General features: G+C 39.8%; 1 protein-coding gene across 5 annotated transcripts in view; it reads left to right on the top strand.

Moving 5' to 3' along the window:
- The first annotated feature begins 4366 nt into the window (after positions 1-4366).
- Positions 4367-22580, top strand: part of OSBPL1A (oxysterol binding protein like 1A) — a 212848-nt gene continuing 194634 nt past the window's right edge. Inside the window, exons 1-4 of one of the 5 annotated variants that reach the window (XM_090285702.1) lie at positions 4367-4600; positions 12540-12614; positions 14192-14284; positions 14442-14564. In XM_090285702.1, coding sequence (XP_090141828.1) covers positions 14444-14564 — 121 coding nt within the window. In that variant the 5' untranslated portion in view covers positions 4367-4600; positions 12540-12614; positions 14192-14284; positions 14442-14443. Of the gene's footprint in view, positions 4601-5904; positions 5955-12539; positions 12615-14191; positions 14285-14441; positions 14565-22580 lie in introns of those variants that run through there. The other 4 variants (XM_090285703.1, XM_090285704.1, XM_090285706.1 and 1 more) reach the window with 4 other exon arrangements.

The following is a 22580-nucleotide window of genomic DNA, read 5'->3' on the forward strand; positions in this document are numbered from 1 at the left end:
ATTAACAAGAAAAAAACAAATTTTGTACATACTAGAGCCCCATAAAAATATGAGATAATTGAATCTTATATACCACCATGAGCTAAGGAAAAGAGGGTAGGGATCTGGGGCCTCAAAAGAGAGGAAGGTAATTCCCAGGAAAATGAGAGGAGCAAATGTTTACAAATGGTAAACAATTGTCTGCCAGGCCATGCAGATAATAAGTCTTTCTGATATTAAAAAAGTTATCTTTAATTATAGCTTTCTTTTCAGTAGAGGCCCTCTATCTAAATTCTTTTAGGTAGTGAGAGGGGACATAAAAAGCTCTTCCTGAGTCTGCTAGGCACTGATTGTCTCCAACTCAAAATAATTTACCTGCCAAAGTGGCACCGCTCTGGGGTGGATGTACTCTGCTCTCCCTCAAGTTGCACTGTGAAGCAGCAGTCTGCCCGTCTAGGAATTTCCCAGCTCTCAAAAGGAAGCTCTTATAAGGGTGCTGTGGGCAGAGCAGACTTTCTGAGGCTTCCAAGAAAGGGTAGTGTAATTGTCAGGCCCACTGCTTGACCAGATAATTATGGATGGAAAACAGGGAATATTTCATGAATAGAGCTAAGGGCTAAAGGTGGACCTGAAGATATTGCCCAAGATGCTCATTCCTTATGGGAAAAGCTATGAAAGAGAAGAGCTTGACTGAGAAACAAAACGAGAGGCTGTAATGGGCATTTTTGTGATTGTGGCTGCTCATTATTCATTGCCCCTTCTTCTAGCAATATCACTGCAGCAGGATTGTGTGTGTGTGTGTGCGTGTGTGTGTGTGAGTAGGTGCAGAGCTACCTCTCCTATGGAAGGTAGTCTTGTGGGATTATTAGTCAAGCTACCCTGCCCTAGAAGCCAAAATTTTCTTCCGTTCTCCATCCTTCCTTCCTTCCTTCCTTCTTTCCTCTCTCCCTTCCTCCTTTCCTTCCTCCCTCCCTCCCTCCCTTCCTCTCTCTCTCTTTCCTCTTCTCTTTTACCTCTTCTGAAGAAAGACAAAAGAACAGGAAAACAAAAATAACTGGAACTTATTTTTTCCCAGTGCTAGTACCCTGGAAAAACTGTAGACTGCTCCTTCTACCCAGATCCCTGGAAGTGCCCTAGTCCTGCCAGTCAGATTTTCAGCTGTTTCTCTGCTCCTGTGCATTACAGTCCCCGTCTCCTTTGGTGAGCCAGGGTCAGTGCCTGTTGCTTGCAACCCGGAAACTACAGACATAGACCTTTCTAAACATTTTGTGTGGGTACCCGGCATAGTTAGTCATTGGTGGAAGGCTGTTGCTTAGACATCTGTGCATCATACATACCCCTAGTAAAAGAGGGACTGGCACAGAATTAAGTATAGATAAAAATAATTTAATATCTGAAAATACATCAATTCACTTATTTCAGTTATTAAACAAACTGAATTAATGATACAAATGACAAAAATAATTTATACAGCTTTTATGAAAGAAAAAGCCCTGATGACCTCATAGCCTTAATATGGAGTTAATAATAACTACCAAGTTATTATTAACCATATGTAGGTGTAGGGGATGGTTAATTTCCCCCAACTCAACAATTTATCTGGATTTGCCGGGTGACATCTGACCTACTTTTCAGCATTCCAGGCAGTAATTATCCAAAGCCCTCCCCAAAGTCTCAGTCCATAAAATCCTCCTTTTAATAAGATTTAACAAGCCTTTAGTGTGTTCCTGAAGCACTTCAAAGTCACACAGGCACCAGGGGAGTGTTTTTAAAACATGCAACACACAAAATGCATTCTGGGGTGTTGCAGGCTTAATACAAAACAACAGGAACACAAACAGCAGGTACTGTAATCTGGAGGGAATCGTATTCTGGAGATAATTGTTGGGATATGGGGAAAAGAATAGTAGTAGAGAGCTGTGGGCTCCCAAGTTTCCTGAAACAAGCAAATGAAGAGAGAATCAGAGGCGGATCCAGTCTGAACTAGGCAATGGGCAAGTCTGATGAAGTGCCTTGTGGTCTAAAGTTAATTAGACCACAGTTTATTTTTCCAATGGGTTAGTCAGGCATGGGAATGGTGGGGCAAAGGGCTAGTTATCCCCAAATCCCTTTTCCATTCATCCAGAGCTTCCATTTACATTACTACTTACCTGCGTTGTAGATAGGGGTGACATAGTTACTGGAATATGCACCATCTGGAAAGTTAAAATGTCTACTTGCTGATAAGCTCAGAGAAGAGTTTGGGAAAAGTAGAGTATGACATGATTGGGGATAGGTAGCTGTTATCCACTTGTGGCTGTTTTAATTAAAATTAAATAAAATGAAAATTCAAATCTTTAGTCACACTAGCCAAATTTCAAGAGCTCCGTAGGTGCACGTATTGGACAAGACAGAATTGAAGAACATTTTCATCATGGCGGAAAGTTTAATTGGAAAGCAGTGTTCTGCAATATCTGTACTAGTTGTCAATAAAAATGCCAAAGAAATATATTTTCCTAAAGATTGAATATATAAGTACTAAAGAGATTCCTATAAAAATACAGTACACTTGGTTGTTAACCTAAAAACAGAAGGGCCTTTCAAAGTGAAAGGCAGACAAGTGTTTATTTGAGATCAATAAGAATAGTTATTCAGGAATCATTATTTCAGGCAGAAGCCTAAATAATGTTCAGATTAGGAGACAAAGGAAATGGGTATTTATGAGAAAGAGGAGGGGAACAATTACATCAACAGAAGGAAGGCATTTCTACTGGTGCAGATAACATAACATAATGATGTTAATTCTAAACAATGTTTTAACTTTTCAATCCAGTAGCATAAATATCTGCTTTCTTGTTATGTTTGCAACAGCTCTTTAGGACTCAATGTTGCCCTAGGCCCAGTCCAAATGTTATTCCCCCTGCCCCTTTTTAAAAATTAAATAGATGATTGGATGAAAAAGATGTGGTATTTTGCTGTTTTTAACACACCAAGGTTTGAGACACATGATGTGCAAGGCCGTTCCTCTGGCATGACAGCTCCAGCTCCATTTTCAAGTAGCTCTGTTTATCTCATTGTTTACATAGTTGACTGTATAAAGACTGAAATGTCACTCGCTCGTAATCATAATGATTACCTTCTATTACCTTCATCCTCCTGTTGGCTAGGACGTTGTTGTTGTTGTTTTAAAGATTCAAGAGAGAAAACTGAAATATTATAGCAGCGAATTTAGTCAATTAAACCATCATATTCGGAATGAAGGCTTTTGTGGCATCATATGAAAAATTATTTCAATAGTCAATTTTTTCTTTTTGCTGTAAAGATAACTCAGTATCATCAGAAAATACACCCTTAGGTTTCTTCTTTGCAAGGCAAAAATGACTGCTTTAATTACCACACATTTTGCAGTTGAAGCATTGTGCTGGTCAAGTGCCTTTTTATTAATAAAAGATGATGCTGGCCTAGCATATAAAAGTAGGGCTGCTTGAAGACGTTGAAAGACGTCCACAGAGATCTGCCACATGGCCTATCACATGTAATGCAATGACCAACTGGCCTATATGTTCTCAGTATGCTTCTAGACTTAAATTGACTATAAAACGACAGTCCCTTAAAAATGATCCCTATTTATTTTTTCATTACGAAAGAACGTGTTCATTAAAAAACACGAAAATTGTTTATATGCTCAAATTTCCTTTCTTTTCTAGTTATGCATATTTTTTAAAAGTTGTAATTATACTAGAGTTTAAACCGCACATTATAGACTGCGTTAACTCTTTTAGCTAGACCTCTTGTGCATTGAGTCTGAAGAGGTGGACACTTTATGAAAGATTATTTGATGGGGGGAGGAAGCTAAGAAAATTTTGTAAATACATATCTCTTTAAGCATCCCTCACTCATATCTATCTTAAAACGAGGAGAGCTCTATGGCGCTTTAAGTCCATCCTTTGTTGTGTGAGAAGAAAAAGGGGTGTAGCTAATTTACACTGTAATTAAATTCCCATGAGTAAAGTCGCAACCAAAGCAGAAAAGAAAAAATCTGGGCACCTGTGTGATGTATCTGTTTAATAACAAATTTCCAAAGCATTAACCCAGTATTTATATTTACTTCGGCTTGGGGCTTCCTCTCCCTGCTACAGATCCTCCTTGTCCTCAGGGTAGGGTCGGTCTCTTCTTTAGGGTTGGAGTGTGGTGGGAGGAGCGCGAAGTCCTTCCCCTGCCTCTCAGCCTTTAGCAAAGCCTGGAAACGGCCTTTGTGGTCCAGGAGGGACTGGAGCGAACGGGGGGCGGGGTGTGCCGTGTCGGGGGCGGGGCCGTGGGAGCCGAGCGCGCGCCGCGAGGCCCGCGAGCCGGTCACGTGCCGCACAAGCCCGGCGCAAATAACACGGACGCGGTCGCGCGCGCGCTCGTGGAGCTGGCGGCGCGGAGGGGCGGAGCCACTACCTCGCGGAACGATGTTCGGCTACCTCTCGCTCCGCCCGGTGCCCTGCGCCGGGACCCGGGAGAGTGTGTTTCCGCGGGGCCGCGAATCCTAGAGAGTGCGAGCCAGTTGACCTCTGCTTCATAGACGTGCGGCGAGCAAACAGGAAACCTGTGGTCCTGGCTCCCAAACCCGGAGCTCGGAGTCCGGGTGACCGCTTAGGTCAGTTTCCGAGGCCGGTTCCCATGCGGGCGGGTTCCACCGTACCTGGTGCTCCGGGGAGGTCTGTCCGCGCCTAGCGGAGGGTGCGTGCTGGTCTCCCGCGAGTCTCGGAGGATGGTCAGAGCCGTGGCGTAAAGATGCTCGGCTCCAACACAGGATTCGGTTTCCTGGCGGCCGCTGGCTGCTTCAGAGCAGCTAGGAAGTTAGTTGGTAAAAAGTAGTAAGATGTTGGCATTTGTTGCATTTCCACTCGCTGTGCGAAGACTTGGCGCCGGCGCCACATGCGTTCGCTCTCAAGTCATCAGCTGCTTGCTTTTTCTGGCCTAGAATACAAAAGTATGGCTGTGTGCACAGTAACTTTTAGTGTCTTATTAACGTGAGGAGGACTGATACACAGTGGAAGTCACGAGCTGTTCATGTGACCATTCTCACAGTGTACAGCGTGGTTAATTCGACAAGCATGAAAGACTCAAAGGGATTGAGAAACAATATGAAAGATTGCAGACGCACAATAGAAAAGGAGACGTCATTAACTTGGTGGCCCTATTGATTGGCAGGGTTCTGATTTTGTTAGTTTTCAGTTGTCAATATCATCGCTTTATGCAGACTGTATTGTGAAGTGGAACTGTTGGTATTATGATACTAATTTAACTTAAGGCTGATTGAATGTTGTGAATTTAGCTACTAGGCTTTTGTGGATAGTTGGTGATATAATTAAGTCAGCTTTAAAATCAATGATGGGTTTTCCCTGAAAACTTAAGCCTTAGCATTGTACGATAGTTGATGCATTATGAATAGAGTTCGGAATAGCCTCACCTCTTAAGCCATCATTTGGAAAATACTTTGTTGATTTGTTTTGAGGGCTAGCAGTGTTTGCGTTCTAACCATGATACAATAAGTTTTTTTGCAGCCATTGTGGTAGGTTTATTTTCTGAATTTCCCAGTTGAAAATTTAAAGCTCTCCTTATTAATTACAGAATAGTTACAGAATAGCTACAAAATCCACCCTCTTTGCATCTCCTAGTTCTAAATTATGGACTGTATCTATAAGTTACAGGGAAAATGGGAGATAAATATTAGTAACACTCTTTTTTAAAAGTTAACTCATTTTTCATTTTTGTCTTTTCCCAGGCAGAGCAACTCTCTGGCAGCATAGAGCCACTGATAATAAAATTAAGAGTTAACTGCTGCAGCAAGTTGAGTAAATTTGCCTGAAGCGGTTGTTCTATCTTGCTCAGTATAGAGTTTTGCCAAGGTCTGTTGATCAGATGACACTTACTAAATATCTCATTGTTCATCAGCAGAAATTTGTGGTGGTGGCTAATCCTCATCTCTGGAGGCAGCTGTCTTGCAGGTATTATTATTCCAGTAGTATTTACATCTGTAAGTCAGAGCAGGTAAATGTTACTTCTGTAAAAACATTGCTCCCTACTCTTCTCCCTAAAACAATGGGAAATGATAACTTGTTTAGAACCAACAATTAAGTAGTTAGACGAATACAGCCAGTTTCTTTGGTTGATGACTTGGTACAGTGTCTATCAGATTAAATAATTTCTCCTTGTGTCTTTATTTGACTTAGAGATACATCTATGTCAGGGTTATAAGTTGGAACTCTGTTGTGATAATTTCTTACCTCTTGACATTGATAGAAGGTGAGTTTTAAACATTATATGTATTCACTGAGAAAAGTGTTCAGTAGAAAGTAGAAATCAGCTTAACTAATAACACATGGAGGAGAGAGACTAAGGTATCAAGTAAATGTGAGAAATATGAAGTGGCTGGGAACCTTGTCAGTTTTTTCAGGCCAAGCCTGATGGTAATCAGAAATTTATTGATGACTAGTAAATTCTTTCCAGTTCTAGAAAGAGGTCAAGTGTTAGCAGAGTAGGCACCAGCTTATATCAACTCTCCAAAATTCATTAATGAGGTGTCAAAAAAGATACTGTTATGTATTCTGTATGGCATATATTGATGATCATAATGCCATATAACTATAGGATGTTTTTGATTTCTAGAAATGTTGGATTTTTCCTTACTTTACCTGACCTCACCCACTAATAAAGTGGACAAATATAAGAAATAGTTTTAACAACAACAACAAAAAGATAGTTTCAATGCTTTTAGTAAGAGGTTATACTAGGTCACTTACTGTATATGAGTTTTTGGTTTCATCAGCTGGCAAATAGGAAATTACTATATAGTGAAAGCAATCTTTACCTGGACATTTTCATATCATGTGACAGTGGAAAGTAACCACATATTTTTACTTTGCTGTTTAAAGTTTTCCTTTAAAGAGAAACTTCTGGATATATGGTGTGTAACTGGTCAGTATTAGACATTAGTTTGGAAGACAGTTTTCAAATGTGAAATCAAAATGGGAAACATTTAAATACATATTGTCTAAAATTTAGGGAATTTTATCATTAAAATGTAACATTTAACTTTCTTAGTATTTTTATTATTCAACACTGGATTTATGTAATTTGTGGACTTCTCTGCCCTTTGCTTTTATGGATACAACCTGTTTTGAAATAGTAGTTAATGGCTTTCAGAATCAGATTGAAATTCAAATCAGGAGTATATCTAAAGGTTAGTTCTTGGTTGTTGAAGCAGATAAAATGTATAGCAATCTAAGGTTAAAGCATTTCATAAAGCAAAGCCATGAAACTTATTAATTTTCACTAATTTTGATGAATACTAAAATTTTCAACTGAAAAAAGGTAAAAGATAAATGTCTAGCAAGTAGGATTGTTCTTTTATTATGTCTGTATGGCATCCAAGTCAGTGTGGGTGTGTACTGAATATGAATGAGAAGATAATGTAAATATGTCAAATATAAAGTGAATAATAACTTGGTATAAACATTTTACCTTGACTTCAGTGGTTTACAAACTGCAGTATGGAATATTACAATTATAGCCAGTTGGAGATGATGTTCTTTATCTGGGCACAAAGTCTCTTCGAGGAAGCTAGAGTAAAAGTTTCACTGAATTAGAAATTAAATGATTTTTAATTTAATTTTTTTATTTTTAAAAGAAAGAATGAGAGTTTCAGAAAATGGAGTTTATAATTTGGTGTTGTTTTCCTTAAATTGCCGTGTTTTGGATACCTCAGTAAATAAAGCTTCTTAATATGAGTTTGTCATAATTCAGAGTCAACTTCCTCAATGCTCACACATGAACAATAATTAGGATTGGGGCATTTTAGAGGCTGATTTGAGTTTTATGAAATACATAGTATTAATATTTCACCTCGTGATTAAAAGTTCTAGATTCTGGTTGTGGCTTTCCTGTCATACAACACTCAGCAAGTAACTTTACCTTTGTACTTCTCAGTTTCTTCATTTCTAAAATCAGTGTTAAATATGAATCTGTCTACTAATGTAGAATTTCTAAAACAAAAACGCATTAAATTGTGTTATCATAAATGTCCTAGTTTTTTAAGTATATATATACACATATGTGATGTGTGTGTATACACACACATGTATCTATTAGAGAATTTACTGATTGTTTTTTAGGAATGGATATGATTGAGAACAAAATTTATTTTCTTGCTGTTGCCATGTTTTTACATTGTTACTTTAATTTTTAATATTTCTCTCATATTAACAGAATATAATATTAGAAACACCCTACCCAACTGAGCATCTAGGTGCTTTGGAATGCAGCGCTAACCAAACACACTAGAGATTTTTAAAAATGTTTTCAAGTTTAATTTGTAAAATACATGTATTTGTTTATAAACGCATTTCATTTTTCTCGCTATTCAAATTCCCAGTATACAGTGTGTTTTAAATATTATTTTAAAGTAATACCAAGCATAATCCGTATCTGAGAATTAAAAAAATAATCACAACATATAATTGTAACAATTTTTGAATAATTAGGTTCCCTTTGGCTTTGCTAACAGTGCAAAGCTATTTGGCAGTCGTGAGAGCTGTGTTTCCAATGCTTTCTGACTTTTTATTGTGGTAAAATACACATGACATCAAATTACCTTCTCAACCATTTTTAAGTGTTATTCAGCAGCATTAAGTACATTCACATTGTGGTGCAACCATCACCACTGTCCACCTTTTGAACTTTTCATCATGCCAAACAGAAACTCTGCCTCCATGAAACACTTAATTCCCCATCCTGTCCTCCTCCAATTTTTTCTAATAACCATCATCTTTTTTATATGAAGTTTTCTTCTCTACATACCTCATATAAATGGAATAATATGTCCATCTTTTTGGATATGGCTCATTTTACTTAGCAAAATGTGTGTACAAGGTTTATCCATGTTGTAGCATATATCAGAATTTTATTCCTTTTATGGCTGAATAATATTCCATTGTATATATATAGCACATGTTGTTTCTCTCCTCATCCATCACTGGACACTTGGGTTCCTTCTACCTCTTGCCACTTGTGAACAATGCTGCTGTGAACATGGGAGTGTAAATGTCTGAGTCCCTGCTTTCAGTTCTTTGGGTATATACCTAGGGGTGGAATTGTGGGTCATATTTTAATTCTGTTTAATTTTTGAGAAATTGCTATATTTTCCTGATGTTGTATGAAGTCCAGTTAAAAGTAATATGTATTATTTAATAAAGCTAGCCTGAATTTCCTTAAATTTTAACTTTTCAAATTCCTTTAAAAAAATTAATAGAACACATTTAATGTTTTGAATTTAAGGTGCTTTGGTGAAATAGCTCTGATTGTTGAACTTTATTATTGATTTCTGTAGGAATTTTCTAGTTTTGTTCTATAGAAATTAGACTTGAATAGTAAAGAAAAGTAGCGGTTCAAATTATAAATTAATAGACCGCTAACCAAATTTCACAAGTTATGATTGCCCTTTATGGTTTTTCTTTAAAGATTTTATTTATTTATATTTAGAGAGAAGGGAAGGGATGGAGAGAGAAAGAGAGAGAAACATCAATGTGTAGTTGCATCTTGCGCGCCAACTGGGGACTTGGCTAGCATCCCAGGCATGTGCCCTCACTGAGAATCAAGCTGGTGACCATTTGATTCGCAGTCCAGCACTTCATCCGCACCAGCCAGGGCTATACTGTAATTGCCCTTTAAACTTCAAATTTTAGAGTCTGCCAGGATCTCAGAGTTGTTAGGGCCACAGAATTTATCCACTCTGTTGAATAGAGATTTAGTGGCATGCACTATCAAATATGGGTACTACTTCAATTAGGTGAGCTGCAGTATTTGTGAAATAACAAAATATGAATTTGCTTTCCACACAATTTAAAATTAGGAGTCTAGCTTCCTTAGTGGACCTTGGAGGAGAAGAAACACAAGGCAAAATGGTCTCTAGTTTCCCCGTTTTTGAAGCTCAAAATGTTTTTTGCTTAGTTATTTCCTTGGAAACATTCTCTTGGCCATTGAAATCTTATTAATTAATCTAAAAACAGCTTGAAATTGCATGAATGTGAAAAGAGCAGTTAAAAAAATACATAAAGTGATCATGAAAAATACTGTGTGTACTGATAGGGTTTGGCTCAGATCCATTCTGATCAGCAGCATTAAGGAATTGTTTGTCTTTTTCTTTTGGCTTAAACATCAGAGACAAAAGCACTTTTCTGAAATAAGTTCTCATCATTTCAAATAACGTTTTTAAAAATATGTTCAACATGTGAATTTGGATTCTTTTGCATTTTTTTTCTAAGAGTAACTTGTTTAAAGACATTACATAGTTTATTTATAAATTAGGGATACACCAAATTAAAGAAGTGGTGATAATGCTAAATACTCCTCGAGTGTGTATTTATAAAATTTCTCATTTTTTGGTATTTCTTGTGGCATATAAAATTTTTTTTTTTTTTTTTTTTGTCACTAGATAAAGGTTTATCACTCATAACAGATGTGTTGCCTTTAGGCCTTCCTGTAGGGAAGCTTGATTGCTTTGTTCTCGAGGAACTATTGGGTTGGCCAAAAAGTCCATGTAGTTTTTTTCTGTAAAATAAGACACATTTTTCATTTTCACGAGTAACTTTACTGATTTGAATATTTTGAGTATGTTGGCTATCTCCCGCTACTGGCTTCTAGTGGGTAGAGGCCAGGGTGCTGCTAAACATCTTCCAATGCATGACAGCCCCACAGCAAAGAATTATTTGGCCAAGATGTCAATAGAACCAACAAACTTCACAAAACATTTGTGACACGTTCTATCAGTCACAGTAACTTCTAGTCACAGCACCTTCATATGCTCCACAAATCTTTTTTTTTGCATTCAATTGCATTTTTACCTTTCTTGAAATGATGAAGCATAATACACCAAAAATGTTGCGTATTTTCTTTCATTTTCAATATTAAAATGGCTGCATAAAAATTCACCAAATTTGATAAGCGTTATAATGCATGCTGATATGATGGCTGTCATGACACAATCTTAACAAAATTGTTTTGAATGAAGTTAAAGACAACTAAGCCATCGATGGAAAAAACTAAATGAACTTTTTGGCCAACTGAATAAGTCCATTTGTCCATCTGTCCATTTAATATTTGATTTCTTACTGTGTTTTAAGCAGCTTGCTATGTACTAGGAAGGGAGTGAACATAATGGACATGGGACCCATTTTTGAACCCAATTTACAATGTAGTGTAGGCAGAGCCAAAGAAATGACCACATGAATACCTACGGACATGGCAAAAAAAAAAAAAAAAAAAAAAAAAAATGTGGTGAGGTTTATAAAAGGGATCTAATTGAGGGTGGTGGTAAAGAGGGCAAGTCAGACCTTTAGAGAAATGTGGATGGTGATTTATTTGTGCACTTATCTTCCTTACATTGTAAGTTCTCCTAGTGGAAAGGCCTGGTTTTATTTATTAATGTGTTATCAAAGTTTAGGGCAATACCTGGAATGTGGTAAGCACTCAAGTGTTTACGTATTGATTTATCTCCTTGCATGATAGTAGAGATAGGAAGGCAATACAGCAGGTTCTTAAATAACATTTCATTTTAACAATGAGATACCTAGGAACTTAACTCTTGTTTATATCAGTTGTCTTATGGTAAAATTGGTTTTCTTTATATGGCATTTCATTTAAAGTCACAGAACCTATCCATGACGTTGACCTGGTGGTGATGTGGGTACTGCAGCTTCTTGTGGCTTCTTGTGGCTGTCACATTGGAAACCTTCCCAGCTCCTGCTGGTTTCCTAGATGCTCACTGAGGAATAAGGTGCTAGATACTAGTGTATATTCTGAGTATTCAGGTCTGCACAGATAGTAGGGGAACTTTAGTTATGATGGTTCTTGGATAAAGAAAAAAATTATGATGAATGTTCTTATGCCTTGGTTTGGAACACTTTCTTAGTAATTTCTTTGTAGCATAGCTGAAAGGAACATAAAGATCATTTTATCCTACAGGCATCATTTTGGGATATTTACTTGGTTTTTAAATTAAAGGTACTTTTGGAGTTGTGTTATTTTGATGGTGTTTGAGCCACTGGGAAATTAGCTTGCTATAAAAATTATTTTTACTGCTTCTGTTTCAAAAAGATCAGTGTATACATTTAAAACTTAGTTCTTTAATAAACTTGTTGCTAAGCAGAGATGGGAGAAAGTGTCAGTCCCCTTGCACCCCTGTCACTCCTTTCTAAAGTAATAGAAGTTGATAAAGAACAAGAATTGAAAATGCCTGGTTGCGTTTTGAAATTTATTTTCAAGGTATTGCTTGTTTGAATAAGTCCCAAGTTTTATAGTTGGCAAACCTTTAGGGTTGGCTCAGTCTGCAGATAGACTTAGTTGGATAAGGTGTGAAATTGCTTTGAAAAGGAGAGGATATCCAAATTGCTTTAAGAGATTTTGTAATCAAACAGGTATCTGTGTTAAAATGGATACATGTGGGATTTAGGCATAGAACAACAGAAGTTTTATTTTTCTGTCTTGATGAAACTTTTTTTTTAATCCTCAAGGGCATATTTTTCATTGTTTTTTAGAGAGAAGAAAGAGAGAGAAACATCAGTCAGTTGCCACCATACGTGCCCTGACTGGGGATCGAACCCACAACCTAGGTATGTGCCCTGACTGGAAATCGAATCAGCAACCAACCTTTCATGTATGAAACAATGCTCCAACCAACCAAGCCACACTGGCCAGGGCTGTCCTGGTGAAATGTAACTGTGTACCTGGCCTGTTCCTCTCTTAATTTTAAAATAAAAATAGTATTTTATTTCTGTTACTCACACCCCACCCCCCAACCCCCCCAGTCCTGTCTTGTAGTACAGGTCTTCTCTCCTGTAAAGGTACCTAAGAATCTGTTTCTTTTCTTAGGAAGACGGTAGCCATCTTGGGCTTTTCATCCACATACTTAAGTCTCCTCTGGGACCTTGTTTAATCCCTCCCTTATCCATCCTTCCTTTTGTATTTCAAGTGTTTCCTCTCTTTTGGCTCTTGTTCCACAAACTATAAACATGGCCAATTATCTAATTTCCAAAAGTGAAACTATCGCCAGCTCTTCAGAACCAAGTTGCATTAAAGGAGTCTGGTGTATTCTCTGCCTGTTATCCACTTTCACGCCTCAATTTACCCAAATCTTTTTTGTCTCTCTCATATTCACTGGAAGAATTCTGGAGTACCTCAATGGCTTTCTACCTGCCATAGCACTAGGCATTTGCAGATCTTGCTTGTTCCTGCCCATTCCTTGGTATTTCACAGCTCTCTGACCCCCTTGAAACAGTCTCCTCTCTGGGTTACCGTGCTGCTACCCTCTTGTGTTCCACCCTCTACTCTCAGTACTTTCTGCCAGATCTTAAATCACTGGCCTTCCCCTTAAATGTCAGTCTTCTTCTAAGGAGGGGCGATCTGATGGACAACTGATATGCTGATAACTCTCACCTGTTGTGTTCTAGCCCAGATAGGCTTCTGCTGCTCCAGCTGGTATTAGCTAAACATTTACTGGACAGCTCCCAGTGCTTTTGTTGTGTAGCGAAGGAGGGAGCCCTGGTGTTCCCTGTACTGCCACCTTCCTAGACTTTTCCTTCAGTGCTTGTGTATGTATTGTGAAATTTAAAAAATATTCTCAAATAGTTGCCTCTTCCCCTGCAACATAAGAAAAATTGTGTGCATTTACATTTATATGAGCAGTTTATCAGAGTATCAGAGTGCACGTTTCCTGTCCATGCAAGCACTGTGTGCGTTTACTACTTCTTTTCTTTTTTTCTAATCTGGTAGGCAAAAAACATCATTTTTGTTTGATTTACTTCTATTTATTTGACTATTAGAATGAATTAGTATTTCTTTTGGGAATTGCTACTCATAATATTTTGCTATAAATGCTTTATACTTCTTTGTAGTCCTCTATACTTATTTTGGACTTTGTAAGAAAATATGAAGGAGAAAAACCTATTTGTAATGACCATGTCAAAGTGCTTATCAAAATTTATTTTTTCTATTCAGAATTTTTGTGTGTGTGTGCAGGTGTTGAATGTGTTAATTTACATTTCAATCTTTAATATTCTTATTTGGCCATATTTTTATTTTATGTCTAGTAATTGTTGTAATAACAACTATTGTAAAATACCTGTATTTGACAGAATGCTTTTATATACATACTCTTATGACAGCTCATGAAATTGGTTGTATTTTGCAGATGAGGAAACAGGCTTTGAAAGATGAAGAAACTTGCCCAAATGTCTAGTGCACTTCTTCAGTAATAATACAAGAGGGCAAGCTGTCTGTCAAGGTCAGGTTGTGGTCTTGCAACTGATTTATTTAATTAGTTGTTGTGTCTATCTACAAAACAAAGATGGCTCTTTTCCCTTTTTGTTTTAGCATATAATATTTAAAAGTAATTATGTTCTTAGATAAGAGCAATTTTGTTTTGTTTTCTTTTAACGTAGAAATGAGTACAGAAGCAGAACAGCAGCTTCTCCATCATGCCAGAAATGGCAATGCTGAAGAAGTACGACAGCTATTAGAAACCATGAAAAAGAATGAAGTAATTGCTGACATTAATTGCAAAGGTAAGCTTCGAATTGATTTTTAAAAAACATTTATTTATTTTTAGAGAGGGGAAAAGGGAGGGAGAGAGGGAGAGAAACATCGATGTGAGAGAGAAAAACTGCCCCTACTGGGGACCTCTTGCACATATCCTGACTGTGGATCCAACCTGCAACCTGGGTACGTACCCAGACCTGGAATCAAACTGGTGACTTTTCACTTTGCAGGATGATGCCCAACCAACTTAGCCACACTGGTCAGGGCTGAGTGAATTTCTTTCACTTTCTCTTTTACTAGTTATGCACCCTCTCATGTACTTATTCTATCATGTATTTAGCATTAATTTTTCTGATCTTGCCTGCAATAAATTTCCATCTCTTAATCTTAGAAAGCGAAGTACCTTGGAGATGGTGTCAGTCAGCATCCCTTCCCTCACTGAGACTAGTCTAGTAGAGTAATAGATTGTTTGATGTCTACATTGCACACATGTACCAGAATATGGAAGTATAAGGCGTCGTGTGACCTCATAGGCAAGGTATGTGACTGGAACTTGAAGGATTAGTTTTTTGGAGGAAGTGATTCTAAGGTGATATACAAGGGGGGGGGGGGGCAAAAGAACCTGGAATTTATTTATAAAAAATTGTGTCTTTATTCTTACATGTTTAAACTTCAGTCACCTTCAAAGTACTCTCCATTTGATGCAATACACCTATTGAGACGTATTTTCCACTGCTCAGAACAGTTTTTGAACTTGTCAATTTTGATGGCTTTTACTGCTTCTGCCATTTTTTGTTTCACCTCTTCCACATCAGCAAAATGTTTCCCTTTGAGGACTTTTTTTATCTGGGGAAACAAGCAAACAAAAGTCACTTGGGGTGAAATTGGGTGAATAGGGAGAGTGGGTCATGGGGGTCATGCTGTGGGCAGGTGTCCTTATAAATTACCCATCATGAAATGGGCAAATGTGTTGAAAGAGTCTTGAAAAAAAATTCACTGAAGCTGAAAGCAGCCTCTCACACCAGTTAGCACACTGATACAGATGGGTTCTTAGAACACTCACCTAGTGGGGGAAGCCTGTACTACAAGGAGCCTACCCTCCGGAAGATAATTCTGTTTAATTCTGCCCCTCCTCATATTAAGAGTGTGTAGGACTTAACCAGATGAATTTAAGAACAGGGTTCAAGGTGGAACACACAGCATGTGTCAAGGTCCTGAAGTGAAAGGCAGCCTAAATGGCAAAAACCTCAAAGCAGGAGTGGGTGAGGGGTAAGGCTAGGTAAGTTTGTAGCAGCTGAATCATAATGTGCCTTGTGTAGCAAGGTTGCACATATATTTCACTCAAGTATGAAGAGCAATAGAATTTATTTTCTGAAATGGCTCTGATATTTCATCAAGCACCTTCTCATTCCGGGAGTATGGAAACCAAATGTTAGTCTTTGGAAACCTCAGTCTCAGGAGCTTTTCTGGTTAATGATTGGTCTTCCAGAGCCTCTCACCTCTCTCCTCCCCCGAATCTCCCCTGAGATGGCCTTTAGATGTAAAGGTGAGCCTTGCTGTGTGTTTGTATAACCTTTGGTTTCTCAGTGACCCTTGTCTTCCTAGTGCTCCTTAAGCATTTGTAGCTAAAGTAGAACTTGGGGACAAAGTCAAAATCAAGTCTCTCAGTTTATCCTATGATACAGGCTGTCTCAGGAGACTCACCTTGGCTTTTGTTGGCTGTGTGTCACTCTGTGCCTCTGTTATGTCTTTTATCTGGCACATGACTGAGGCCTGCTGATTCAGCTCCAGCCATACAGGAGTGTAGCTGGGCATGGCATGTAGGAATTTAGTGACACATGCGAGCAAAGAACAGGAATGGTTAGCCAAAATTTAACCTTCCCTCTGCCTGTACTACAGAGTTTACCTTTATGTGGCCACCTTGCAGGTGGGTACTGGGATAGGTGGTCAGCTCTGGGGGTCTTTTCCTAGCATCTCAGATGCCACTTGCCTGTGCTCAGTATTCCCCCAATTGATCCTGCCCTGTGGCCTTACAATCAGGAGCCACATGTCTCATGTCATCTCCCACACTCTGTCCTCTGCTGTGTCACATTTTCCTCCTGTCCTGGAGCAGCAAACCTCATGGCCTAGCCCTCAGTGTGGAAGGAATATTATCTTTGCAGTAAGGAAGAAACTATGGTCTTGAGTTGTTTAAAAAGTTCAGTATGAAATGGTTTTTGGTGCTGGAAGAATTCTAAAAATCCTCCTGTCCTTCCGGAAAGACTAATTCTTAATCTTTACCATTCTGAATACCAAAAGATTTCTGATTTGATAATGCTAAGTGACCCTTTTCTTATTATCTTCCCCATTCCCACCTATGGTTGCCTCAGGCCAATTAGTGGAAAGTCATCTACTTGGAAATGTAAAACAAAGAAACAAAAGTTAACACTTTTTTGAAATTTCACCCTCATTCTGGTCAGTCAGACTTTGTCTTAAGGGCTGTTGGATGTGGGTTTATGCAGATGAATGGCACAATCAGGTAATGAGCCGTTCACCCAGTGTAAGTAAGCAGGGAGGGGTGGGACTGGCTGTGAGGAGTGTTTCCAAATGGAAATCACCCTTTCTGGCATTTCTTGGTTTTCTTTTCTGTCTTGTCTTTCCAAATTCTGAGAACTAGAGAAAATGGTAAAATGTGCTGTAATTCTTCTGCAAGAATTAAAGCCGAGCAGTTGTTAACCTAAAAATAAAAGGCCAATGTGAGAGTCAACAGGTGTTTGAGATTCAGAAGAATATCTAATCTGGAAGCTCTGCTTCACCCAGAAACCCAAATAGTGTTTTAATTAGGAAAGGAAGGCAAAGGGATTTAGGAGAAAGGGAAAGGGAATAATTACATGAATTGAAGGAAGGACTTTCTATGGGTGTTAATAAGCTAAGGAATTTCTGTAGGTGCAGATAACCTAACATAGCGATGCTCATTCTAAAGAACGTCTTTAATTTTCATTCCTAGTCATAATGTTACAGAACCCCTGGGCCACTCCAGTTGAAAACAAACCCACGGGCTCTTTAGTTAGGGGCCCGATTGCCCGCCGCCAAAATTATAACTCTCAATACCAGAGTTTAGTGAAAAGAAAAAGAATTGTTTATTTAACAGTTATATAGATTTAGTTATTTGCGGATTTCGGTTGTTAAGTCTTATGTTCTTTAAAACACCCTTAAACACATATCCTTGCCTCCCCCCCTACCAAACCAGGCTAGTTTTAGAAAAGTTAGAGAAACCGCTTCCCTACTTTCCAAACACAGTTCAGCTTTACCAGCAGCTGCCAATCACTCAATTCTGATTGGGGAGGTCCTTTCTGTGCTGTGGTGCCCTCCAGCTCTCAATGCAGGACCGCCTGGATTCTCAGCCTCCTTGTAAACTGCCTTCTTCCTGCAAACCGCATGGATCTCCTCTCCTTCTTAAAACCGCATGGCGAGAGCCTCTTAAAGCAGCCCGGAGACCCCTTCTCCGAGTCACATGGAGAAGGCCTCTTTACCAAGCCACGTGGAGGGAGCACACAAGAGAGCGAGAGAGCGAGAGCCCCAGACCGAGCGCGTGAGCGTGAAAAGAGAGCTAAAATGTCCACAGCTGCTTATATATCCCTGACTGCGTCATCTGACGCAGTGGGCGTTGCAAACCGTTCCGACCATTCACAGACCCTTACGTAGGCTCTGTGTGCTTTCCATACCGTCCCCCGGTTCAAGACTCCTCCCATCTACCTGAGGCTTTGGATGCATTAAAGCCATTTTGCATAAAAAAGACACTAGCCACTGGCCTCAGGCATGTGGAGGCATTCTGAAAAGCTGCTTCCTTCTCCCCATCCCCCAGCTGCAAACTCTGGGGTTTTTTGGAACACCCCTGTTTCTGTAACAGTTTCCCCCCTCTCAGACTTAGACCCTTTATAATCTTATAAAGGACAATGGGCGAAGGTCTCATGCTCCTCTAACTGCTTCCTGCTGGACGTGGTCGTTGTCCTGCCTACCCTTGGGTCTAGAAATCCCTAATAAGAGTGGGGATGTAGGGGAGGGTGGCCTTCCCACATGGGGAAGGATCTTGCAGAGTCCAGGTCAGTTGGCTGTTCCTGGGTAGCAGCATGCTCAGTTTCCAAGGGCTGGCACTGCTGGACAAGCTGGCATCCTTGTCGTATTCTGAGGGCAACAGATTTGGCAACAGGGTTAAAAACACAATTCAACCTACAACCACTATATACAAAAGACAGGAGTTAATTTTTCAATGTCCCACATTAGAAAAAAGAAATGGCTTCTTTGGAGGAAGGTGTGCAGGGCATGTCACACCTGTCCAAAGCCCTTTTGCCCAATTCACTTAGCTTGGGCTGAGGGGTATAAATTTTGGATTTCCCCCCTCTCAGACCTCTGGGCCCTTTCTGTCCAAGCCATTAGGACAGAAAAGAAAGACCAGTTTTAAAGTGAAGCCCGCAGACCACCCCATACTTCACCAACTCAACCACTTAGTTCAGCCAAACCGTTGAGTCTCAGGAGGTGGCGATGCAGATGGGCTTCTTAGGTGAGGCCTATATGTACAGATAATCACTCAGGTAGAGATCATAGGCTTACGCCCTATGAAAACAGAAAGAACATGCATGTTAAATCACACAACACAATTGACAAACCAGTCTTCAAACCTGAGAGACTGTCTTATTGTTAAGACATCCACTTGCAAGGCGCCTGACATTCTTCTTGCCTGTAAATTAAGCATCCTTGATAATGTCACAGACTTGGTTTAACTTTCAAATGAAAAACAAACTTTATAGACAGTTAGCTGCACTGAGCATTGTGATTTTCCTTGAGTCACAATTTTTCTCCTTAAGATCACCCTCCTTGTCAGTAAAGGGACTGCATTAAGTCCAGTTTTTAATTTAGCCTGTTCATTTGCATAAACACAACAAGAGCAGTGATTGATCACATATGATCCTTAAGTCTACTTTGCTGGAACTTATACAAGGAAACTTCATGTTGACTTTAGTCTGCCCATCAGGGCACAGAAGCTGAGCCACACACCTGCCATTCAGCCTTGCCTGCAAACACCTGCTTTCCCAAGTCCTTTGGGTTTTCCATTGTGCCTTAGGTTCTTTCTAGCCATCCTTCAGGAAAGCAACCTTCGTTCCTTCCCTGGAAAGACTGCCATGAACCACACAACCAACCAAGGTGTCAGGCCTTTTTCCTTCTGGGCTTTCCTTAGCTTCAAAAGTCAAGTCCAGTTCCTCAGGGCTTTCTGGTATCAACCAGAGCCTAAGCATGCCACCTTCAGGCATGTCATTCCAGTCAAAGTCTTGGTTAACAATACCTTTATTAACAACTGGTCTTTTTAGTTTTATGCAAAGAAACCTAATGTAATTACTTACTCCTTTAAATTGCCAAATTCTGGAGGGGTCAGGTAGAGAGAAAAATATACAGTGTGAAGGAAAATCCTTGTCTTTCTAATATTCCCTAAAATTGCATTTCCATGCCTTATACTTTCTTTTGTTCATTTTCCTACATGTGAAGTTTTAACTTTCTCTGGGAAACCTTAATTTTCCTTTCAGATTATATGGCCAGTACCAATACAGAGAATTCCAGACCTTCCATAGGTCCCCAAGAATTCTAGACCTTACATAGGTCTCCAATGGCTAATGCCAAACCAACACAGGGAATTCCAAATGACCTTTCATAGGTCCCCAAAGGCTAAATGCCAATCCAGGGAATTCCAGACGACCTTTCCTAGGTCCCAAGGCTAAATGCCAATACAGGGAATTCCAGACGACCTTTCCTAGGTCACCAATGGCTAATGCCAATCCCAACACAGGGAATTCCAAATGACCTTTCATAGGTCCCAAGGCTAAATGCCAACACAGGGAATTCCAGACGACCTTTCCTAGGTCACCAATGGCTACATGCCAATACAGAGGTACAGTAACCATACAATTAGACCACAAGTAGTTGAGGTTTCCCTTTTCCCAGGTTTAAAAAACTTTCACAACCTTTCTACATTTTTTATGACTTTCCACAGACATTCTGCAACATTCACAAACTTTCCATATATTTACCCATTCAGATTTAACCATAACCCATTTCCAATTCTTTTCCACACTGTAAAGGACTCTACCCAAACTCAGTATTTAGCAGCTAAAATTTCCCTAGATTTGTAGATATTCTGCAGTTTTCTGAAGCTTAGACCTTGCAAATACCTCTCATGCAACAATGACTTGAATGTTTAGACATATACCATTTTGCAAACAAAGCACATCACCTTAAGAGCATACCTAACCCACCATTTTGCCCACTTCAAAGATGGTGGCAGCATTACATCCAGCATCTTTAAAGACGGTGGCACCCATAAGTACCACCCACAAGATGGTGGCAAACCCACGTGACTTGTCCACCATGGTGGAGCACTCACGTGGCTTACCCTAAATGGCAGTATACCTATGAGGCTTAGTGTCCAAATCACAACCTTCATGCGGGCTCTGGAGGGAGAGACCCATTTCTCCTCCTGAAGAGGTGGAGTCATTGGCTTTGTAGTCACTTCAGAGGCCATAACCAAAAGGCGTGCTGAGAGGGAAGTCCCTTGAATCTGCAGATGGGTGGGCACTGCAGAAGCCATGCCCACCTGCAGAGAGGGCTGCGCCCCAGGAGCCCTGGATGCTGCCTCGGGAGCTGCCCCTACCTGTGGAAGGGGTGGTGCCATGGGAGGCGCCTTTACCTGGGCGCAGTTTGGCGCCAAAACAGTTCCTTTGTCTCCCGGATTTAGAGAGTTAAAGAGGGCTACTTCTTCATTTTCCTCCTTCTCCGGCGTTTGACTTTCAGGAAAAGGCTTTTTGGCCTCTTCTTCCCTCTGCACCATTATTTGGCCCTCTACCTTCACCAAGGCTTCATTATACAACTTTACAGATGCATCTAGATAATAAACATCTTCCCAATTTCCCGATTGCAAACAGTACTTCTTTAATTGATTAATCATAAGGTAATTCAGAGAACCATTCACAGGCCACCTTTTCTTACCATCCAGAATGTACTCAGGCCAAACAGTGTTACAATAATAAATTAACATTTTCTTAGTCATAGGATAACGACAGTACATATCCCAATTTTCCAAAATTCTCTTCAGTGGGCTGCCATCAGGGACTTGCCCAGAACTGCTTTTATTGACCCAGACATACATGACAATGGCTATAACCAGAAAAACCCCAAAGACCAGAAAGCATATATACCACTCAGGCATCCATAGTTCTATTACTTCCAGGAATTCTCCTAATCGGACAAACAAATCTAGTATCCATGATGCCATTATTTCAGAAATACTTCAGAAATAAGTTTTAGCAAACAATCTTACTTCTCTAATCCCTTCTCAGTTCTATTTTCTTTTCACCACACTGGCGTGCTTAGGCGGTCGGCGTCCTCAGAGGGTGTCTCTCAAGGGGGTCGACCTGCCACGGGCAATTATTAACGTCCCGTCTGCGTCGCCAAATTGTTACAGAACCCCTGGGCCACTCCAGTTGAAAACAAACCCACGGGCTCTTTAGTTAGGGGCCCGATTGCCCGCCGCCAAAATTATAACTCTCAATACCAGAGTTTAGTGAAAAGAAAAAGAATTGTTTATTTAACAGTTATATAGATTTAGTTATTTGCGGATTTCGGTTGTTAAGTCTTATGTTCTTTAAAACACCCTTAAACACATATCCTTGCCTCCCCCCCTACCAAACCAGGCTAGTTTTAGAAAAGTTAGAGAAACCGCTTCCCTACTTTCCAAACACAGTTCAGCTTTACCAGCAGCTGCCAATCACTCAATTCTGATTGGGGAGGTCCTTTCTGTGCTGTGGTGCCCTCCAGCTCTCAATGCAGGACCGCCTGGATTCTCAGCCTCCTTGTAAACTGCCTTCTTCCTGCAAACCGCATGGATCTCCTCTCCTTCTTAAAACCGCATGGCGAGAGCCTCTTAAAGCAGCCCGGAGACCCCTTCTCCGAGTCACATGGAGAAGGCCTCTTTACCAAGCCACGTGGAGGGAGCACACAAGAGAGCGAGAGAGCGA

Source organism: Furipterus horrens, unplaced genomic scaffold (assembly GCF_987537825.1).
Source record: "Furipterus horrens unplaced genomic scaffold, mFurHor1.1.pri manual_scaffold_8, whole genome shotgun sequence".
Taxonomy (NCBI): Eukaryota; Metazoa; Chordata; class Mammalia; order Chiroptera; family Furipteridae; genus Furipterus; species Furipterus horrens.